The 8,424-nt window shown below is 39.9% G+C and overlaps 1 protein-coding gene across 1 annotated transcript in view; it reads right to left on the reverse strand.

The window, feature by feature from the left end:
• The window catches only part of NPHP3 (nephrocystin 3), a 28,834-nt gene extending 21,225 nt beyond the window's left edge, over positions 1–7,609 (reverse strand). Inside the window, exons 1-6 of the mRNA XM_035317030.1 lie at positions 7,085–7,609; positions 6,620–6,745; positions 5,217–5,367; positions 3,526–3,678; positions 2,117–2,250; positions 1,707–1,867 (exon numbers count right to left, since the gene is read on the reverse strand). Of these exons, the coding sequence (XP_035172921.1) occupies positions 1,707–1,867; positions 2,117–2,250; positions 3,526–3,678; positions 5,217–5,367; positions 6,620–6,745; positions 7,085–7,432 (1,073 nt within the window). The 5' untranslated portion in view covers positions 7,433–7,609. The remainder of the gene's footprint in view (positions 1–1,706; positions 1,868–2,116; positions 2,251–3,525; positions 3,679–5,216; positions 5,368–6,619; positions 6,746–7,084) is intronic.
• Positions 7,610–8,424: the final 815 nt, after the last annotated feature.

Consider the following 8,424-nt stretch of genomic DNA (forward strand, 5'->3'; position numbering starts at 1 on the left):
CAAGGACGACCAAATATTTCATCCGAGAACTTAAGATAAACCCTGAAGCACAGAGCAGTTATATGAAAAAATGTATGCTACTTACACTATAAATATTAAAACTATTAATGCTTTGTAAATTAAAAGCTGATCTTCCTGTCATACCAATATGCAGAATGAAAAATAATTGCCTTGCAAGGAACGAACATGGATTCATGCATGATTAACAAGCATCATATATATGTTTTGCTGTTACTTCTTTGAAGGCTGTTCTATTCTTTGAAGAAATAATATGCATTACAAGGAAAAGTCCTGTAGTGTTTGTGAGACATAGGATAGTCTCTTAGTATACAGTAGTTGAAAAGCAGAACTGAACTCCTCCAATCTCAAAAGCACTTAATATGTGTGAAAGAATTGATTCCATGGATATCACACGCAGCAATCTACTGCTGTTGCACAACAGGAACTATACAACTTGGGGGATGCTGACAGCAGACAGGATTTTCCTGTCTTTTTCTTATTTTCTTCATATGAGCACCATGAGCTTCATCATAGATTTTGTAAGAGAAATAAGTAAGTGAATACTGCTGGCAGATTTTTTTTAAAAAAACACTTGTGACCCACACACATAACACCGGGTTATTTGGCAACAGTGTCCCCTTGAGGAGCAATGGCTCCTCAGCAGCAGACACTCTTTATCAGAGCATAAATGTATGGCAGTTCTAGCCCAATTCCTCTAAGAAAACAAATCCAAATCATCTGTGGTACCTTGCAGTTCCCTCATGCACTCCACTGCTATAAATCTTATCTACTAGTGTTTAAGCCAGCCTTTAGTTCTCTGGGGAAACATGTTTTACTAACAGAAACAGTAGGTCTAGTTAATACTTTAATAATGCAACAGCTCTGAAATCAATCCCCTGAGTTCAAAATCTACCCTAAATATGAAACTTAGTGCACACCAGTATTTTCAGATTTATACTTTCATACAAATGTTTTGGAATGACCACTCCATTATCCTTAATGGTTATGTTTACTAATCTCTTTTTTTCAGCAAAATTAATTCCCACCTCCCCCAAAACCATCAAAATCAAACACTGCCCAAATTCCCAAATACACCGTAGAAACACAATTCTAAAAATATCTTCAGTTCAGTGTTTTTCATTTAGCAATTTAAGTTTCTTCTTCTAGAAGGTTAGGCCATAACTTACCAAACAAACAAAAAACATTGCACCACCGTGTGTCTTAAAACATCATGAGTTTAGTAAATTAAATTGTAGAAAGCTAGCATAAGGTACCACAAAGAAGAGCCAAGAAATTAGTCTGAAAAGGTGACACAGATAGAAAATAATAAGTGACAGACTAAAATCAAGGCACATGTAAGGATAGGTAAGTAAATGAAAAACACTGAAGACATTTATGTCAGCCGTGTGAGGGAACAGCGGAACAGCAGAGAGCTGATCTTGGAAAGCAAAGCAGTTCCTTATTATGAAGTCATCTTTCATGCTGAATTTTAACAGAATCTAAAGATATAGGAAAAAGTAAATGACCAAAATTGATACATTCTTTTAACTGTGTGTACTAGTAAACCTAAAGTTTGAAGGAGTACTATTTAGAAGATAATATCTTTGGAAATGTACTGAGAAAAGGATCTCATGCATTCTAATAAGCTATGCGCTCTGCATAAATCACCAGTTTCCATTTACTTTACCGGTCTGGAAAATACTTACCTTGGCAAAGTTAGATGTAGGAGCAAAATGACTAATGAACTTTTTTCAATTTCCCATTTTCTTACATCCTTAAAATGATTTTCATTTTCTGCTGGAAAATGAACAACTTGGAAGAAGTACCCCATTGTCTCACAGATTCTTTGAAGTTTTGGTGAGTAGTTCTGAAAGCAAATTTGAAACTGCTTTAGTAATAAATCTGTATAGCGTCAAGGACCTACTAGATAAATCCCCCCCCTTCTCCCCCCCCCTTTTTTTTTTTTTGGTCTATGCAGTTTCTTCCCCTGGAGTCTTGAAAAGACTTTCTCTGAATTCACTGAAAGCAGGATACAGCTACTAAAGCTTTTAAGCAATATTGGACAAATTTCTGAATAAGTATCCCAATGAAAACAAAAGGTTTGTGAGATACTCACTCTAATGAAGATCTCCACTTCTGGCTGAGTCTCATCAGTATTAATAACAAAACATCTTACTGTGTTACTCCACAGAGAGTGAGAAAACAGAGGAGTAACCTGCAATAAACTGGCAACAGCAGCATCCCAGTCATCTGCCAATAAATTAAAAAAAAGTCTAGAGATCTCCACATCTGATTACACTGGATGATGCATAAGTCATGACCTCTTAATATTATTAATATTATATTTTATTTGAAATAGCAGTAACATTTTTACTCTATTTTTATTTAAAAAAAAGAATTTAGAGAACACATACCATCTGATAATGCCAAGTAATTTGATAATGTGGCAAAGCAATATTGTTAAACATGTATTATTATCATTAAAATGATATTTCATTTAAAATACCATTGATGAAATGTATGTACAAAAATCTAGTCAATAGCTGTAAAATAGATAAAATATGCAGAAATAAAAACACTTAAACTTTTTTTTTCCTCAGATCTACATGTATTCTAATTAGACCACGTTAATTAACGACAGCGAAACATTATGGGAAGTGCCTCTTCTTGAGATAAAGTCAATAGCCTTCTATATTTGTACTGTACGTCAATTCCCTATAGAAGTAATGAATTTTAAAACTTTCTTAGACTCTCCATTTTGTGGTTTGATCATTCTTTCAAGCCAGGAATAGGTTTCCCTTTCAATACCACCTGGCTCAATGAAAGGTCTAGTATATGAAGCTGTCGCCGTCACAGAGCAGACCCTCCCCTCCCACTTTGCAGGCAGAGGTGTCTGAATCAGAGCTTGAAGGACTGAGGAGAAAAGGGAGGAACAGCACTGTACAAGGGGTTCCAGGGCCAGGACAACAGTGGGGGAAAATAGAGAACCCAAACCCATTTACAATAGGCTATTTGGAAAACAAAGTTCAAAAGCAACAATTATTGATAGCAAAATATCTCAGACTGATTCATGTAACAAAGCATACATCTCAATCTTGCAACCAGAGGTAAATGAACAGCACACTAATCAGAGTCAGAAACTATGCAAAATCCAGTGAGAAAACAGAGATATAGCTTATGTTAATACCAATGTAATATTCATATTCAGGAAGTTGAAAATTTGAATCAAACTGGAAAAAAGAATTCCAGCAGACACTGAAAGAGGTAACTATCTTCCTTTATCAACATGAAGAACCAAGTATTTGGTTTATTCACAATAGGCACTGTTCACTGCTATTTGCTAAAATCACTACTGCACGTATCATAGTTACATACATTAAATGCAACATGGCATGTACAACTACAGATTCCTTTATTTTTGCAGAGAAGCTTCCCAAATAATCCTTTAGTCAAATTATCTAAAAATGGACAGAAAAAATGCCATAAGCACATACAATCCCAGCAAAACAGGCTACCATTACTTACCTCTGTTTATATTTGCAAATGGTCCCTCAACATCTATGGAGCTATGAGCAAATTCAGGCCCTCTGAAAGACTGCTGAAGCTGCATCATACTACCCATGGATGGCTCACTTCCCAAGGCTCCTCCAGTCCAATATTCAGATTGTGCCCCAGCAGCTAAAAATGGAATAGAAAAACAAATAAACAAAACCCCTCTTAATTATAATTTAAAAAGGTAAGTAATCACTCTTAAATATTCCAGCTGAAATCTGAAATCTACTGTCACATGCTACTGATCTTTTTTTCCCCTCCTTTATTAGATTTGCTCACACCTCCGTGTCCTGTAGTTCTAAAAGAGTGTTTGTCTGAAGCTATTGGGAAACCATCCTCAGAAAGGATGTGGTTATTTGCTATTACTTGTTATTACTTGGATTGCTCACATCTATTGGATTCAAATGCTGACTTGGATTACAGATCGGTAGAACAGTTCACAGTATTGCTGCAGCCATTTGTACACATCACAAAATTGACAACATTTGTTCAGGAATGTTCCAGAGCTGAAAGAATGCAAGAGAGCTCTAGGTCAGGATTGAAATACATTTTCTGTGCTGTGTGAGACAGCTTTCACAGCATCTCTTCATAATACACCTGGATTACGCTTCTAGTGAACTATATAAACACTAAATAATCTTTAGTGGAGAACACTGTGAAATTGAAAAAGACTTACAAAAACATAAGAAGGGAAATATGAATTCAAAAATGAATTTAATACAAAAGGCCAAAAGTTTATATAAAAGAAGACTATCTGTACCACTACAGTTCAAACGGACAGTTACTATGCAAGGAGACAATCACTGCATTTTGTAATGTTTCTAGTTTTAAACATCACATATTAATATTGCTGACAAGATGTGATTGTTGATATATCTCTGTAAGCAAAGCACATTATGCAACAGCACTTGAATGCGGGGTTTCCTCAGTAACCGTTCATGGTGCAAGAAGTATATAGTAGCAATCCTTAACAGTGTCAAGGTGTTAATTGTCTGCTACACTTACTGCTCAATTTTGAATCAAAGCCACGTAACTGATCACTTACCTATCTGAATCCCTCCCATATTATCAAATACCTCTTATGGCATATACAATGCTTTGTCTTTTATATCATTAAGTTTGCTAGGGTTTCCCTTTCAAAAAATTCCTTGATGGAATTACTCTTTTGGTCAGTTCATGTTTGTTAAATATCTAACTCTGCTACTTTGAAAAGTACAGTAGCAGAGACTGGGATACTTCTCCATCCATGGTTTTAAGTCTAAGATTCTCCCTGGTTTCAGTTGTACTCTTCTGGATCCTTTAGAACATAACCTCTCAGATCTAGAGTAAGAAAGCTCAGAAAAGTTTGGAAGAGACTACAAAACTTGGAATTGTTCAAAGAACAATTTAAAAACAAACACACACACACACACACAAAAAAAAAACAAGTCACTGTGTCTAGACAGTGCTCTATTTTCTCCATTGATTCATGCATAAGACCAGAAATTGGGTTTTCTCACAATATAAACTAGGTTTGTAAAGGCGGTTCCTTTTATCCTTGGAAATATTTTATGTTGCTTTTCAAGCTGGATTAATAAACAGAAGATAAATAGTAAACCTTCTGCTTTACTATTCATAGACTTCAGTCATGTTTCAACACAAAACGCTAGGGATGAAATTCTTACCTGTAACATCTGTACAATTGTCATCAGAATCAGACTCTTCGGGATCAAACACTTGGATTCCCTGCGCCTGCAGTCTCTGAAGTTTTGCTTCTAGCTCTCGTTTGGCCCTCAGTAAGTCTTGAATCTCATTTTCTTTAGTTTCTCTAAAAATCTACAAGTGGAAAAAAAAACATAAAATTGAAATACACACCATAAATCTTTTGAAATTCAGTAACATGTTCCTGAATTCCTATTATGTGTTCTCAATTAGAAAAATAACTCTCTAGCATTCTTTTAGCAGGGAAAGGCACAGAAATGTGAACAATAAAAAATAAACATAGGTCTATAAATGAGCAGAAAACATAGTTAAAAATGTCTCATTTTAAAATCTTACCATTTTTAAGCTTAGCATACTGTTCTGAATGTTAGGAGTCTGCATTAGTATGGGAAGCTCATTAAAATGGCAAGTAACTTTCTTGACCTTTTGAAGTTTAATGTCTTCAAAATCATTACAAGTAGTAATTTATTTCAAAGGTTCCTTTTTATTTTTTTTTCCAAAATAGAACACAATCAAGTATCTCTAGCAGTGCTGTTTTTAAAATGCTATCATTGTAAGGGGAAGTAAACAAGAATCTAGATTTAAATACAAGGAGATGAAATCCTCTTCAAGTCTCATTTTCTTAAATGAAGTCCAAAAAAATCTTTTTATATATCTGCTAAATATGAACACCTGTAAATATGAACACCTGTAAATATGAACACCTGTAAATATGAACACCTGTAAAGATATCAAGAAGCTTAAAACACTGCAAAACCAAGGCCTATTGCCCTGCTTTGGATGGTGAATATATCATCATCTGCAACAAGGGAAAAGCAGAGCATCAGCTTGGCCTTTCAAATCATCCCCCAAAGAAGTGCAAAGGCTTTTCTCTTTAACTGGCTGTCATTTTTTAGCAGCCAAAATAGATGCACCAATACACACGTCTCTTCAATGTAAGCTGTAAGTCTTAACATGCTAAATACAAATATATATTGAGAAATAATAAAACTCTGTGTTTATATGTTCCTTCAGCACATGTCAGTCTGTGGCACACATTTTCCTGTCACTGTCAGGTATCAAAATTGCAAGAATCCGTGTTGAAATAACACAGGAATTTAGCTGAAAATGCATCACTGCATATTCTCCTTTTAGTATGTAAAAGGTTGTTTTCTATTTTTTCTCTGTTTTATAGGAAAGTTTTAGTAAAATTATTTTGAAGGAAATAATCAGCCAAGACTATGATACTGCAATCTTTTTAAGATGGAAAGGTCCTCGTAAAAGCTGTTGGAAAGGAGTTCATTTGGGGAATGTGACCAAGTCATATCTTTCTTTTTTTTTTTTTTTTTTGGATCATTTTCCCAGGGAAAGAAAACTCAAGCCATACCTTAAACTGCCTTTTGACCTTGTCTCGATCATGTTCAAATGTTGCAGCCCTCTCCATGGCTTGGTATTTAGCTTCTAATGCACATTCTTTCTCTCTGAGTATTTTCTGGTAAGTTTTCTGAAGTGCCTGAAAACATTTAACATGCCAGTTTTTATTTTTATTTTTTTTTCTGAGAGTGCGGAACAGCCAATAAAAAGCCTCAGCTTGTCAAAAACATTTCCGAACAGGACAGCGCCAACCCAGCACCCTACAGCTCTCCCTGCTGCAGAGGAGATGCAGCGCTGGGCCCCGTCCCTGGAGGCGCACCTTGGCCACACCTTGACGGCTCACATGGCGTGGGGCCATGTGCCACCTCCCCAGCACCCTGCCTTCCTCGGGAAGGAAAAACCATCGTGCTCCTCGCCTCCTCGCCACACCTCTCCCGTAAAGCGGGGCGAGTGGTCCGAGGGGGCGGCGGGGGGCTACCTGCAGCTCGGCACGCAGCCGCTTGTTCTCCCTGTCCAGCTTGGCCTCCTTCTTCACCATGGAGGCCACCTCGTTGTTCTTGCTGACGCGGAAGATCTCGTACTCCTTCTTCAGGCGCTCGTACTCGGCCACGCACTCCAGCTCCTGCACCGAGGCGGTCGACTTGAAGCTGGCCCCGATCAGGCCGCCGGGCCGCGAGGCCCCGACGCGCCGCAGGGAGCCGCGCAGCAGCCGGGCCTTGGGCTTCACCTCCACCGGGATCTCGCAGGCCTCGCCGCCGCCGTACGTGTCCTCGATCACCTCCCCGACCCCGCCCGCCGGGCTCACCAGCGACGACGCCGTCCCCATGGATAACCCCCTGGGTTAACCCGGGGATGGGTTAACACCGACGGGAGGAGGAGGCGCCGCTCCCGGAGCCGGCTGCTCCCTGCCCCAGCCCCGGCCCCCTGCCCCTCACCGCTCCCCCGGCCCCGCCGAGCAGCGGAGCCTGCCCAGCCCCGGGGCCATGGCTGGCTCGGGAGGGCGGGAGGAAGCCGCCGCAAGGGCCGCCTCCCTCTTTTTCTCCCTCCCTCCTTCCCGTCCCGTCCCGTCCCGATCCGCGCCGGCGGCGGGGGTAGGCTGGCGGTAGTATGGGCAGGGAACGGGAAGCTGTGAGGAAATGTGGGTTATTTTCAGGTTTTGCCTGAGGATAAAGGAGCTAAGTTGAAATGTAACGCCGGGAGGGTGTGTGGATCATGGGGAAGGAGGGTTCGAAAGGCGGATCTCCGACGATGTTCGCAAGGAGCGGGGTGCAGGAGAGGTGCCGGCTGTGCCCCGGGCACGGCAAGCCCTCCCGGTCGCCCTGCCGCCATTTTAGCGTTCCTCGGGGAAGCCTCGCATCCCCTGAAGCCGCCAGGCCCTGACGAAAAGTCAGAGAAAATTTTCAGTTTTCTCTCGAGAGTATGCCACCTTACGGGGTCTGTCACTGGCCTTGAAAGCCACACGATGCACCGAGCTGATTTACGGGTTTATAAGGCTCCAATCTCCTCAGCCAAATGCACGCATACAGGTTGTGATCTGAGCTTTTATGAGGTTGGAGACCCTGTGAGGAACTCTCTTTCACCACATTAAAATACTGACCTTTGAGAGCAGTTAGTATCCTCTGAATAAAAAGAAATGAGAATTGATGGTACTGTGTTTAACAAGAAGCAAGTGCTAGATAATGACATATCACACCTCGGCTCAATGTTTGTGTATTGCGCTGCTTCCATAGCTCTGTTCAAACTTTTGCATTCTCCATTTGTTAATCTTCCCTTTTAGGAATAAGGCAGCTGTAGATTATATGCCTTTTAGATTATCCT

Source organism: Oxyura jamaicensis, chromosome 2, assembly GCF_011077185.1.
Source record: "Oxyura jamaicensis isolate SHBP4307 breed ruddy duck chromosome 2, BPBGC_Ojam_1.0, whole genome shotgun sequence".
Classification (NCBI taxonomy): domain Eukaryota; kingdom Metazoa; phylum Chordata; class Aves; order Anseriformes; family Anatidae; genus Oxyura; species Oxyura jamaicensis.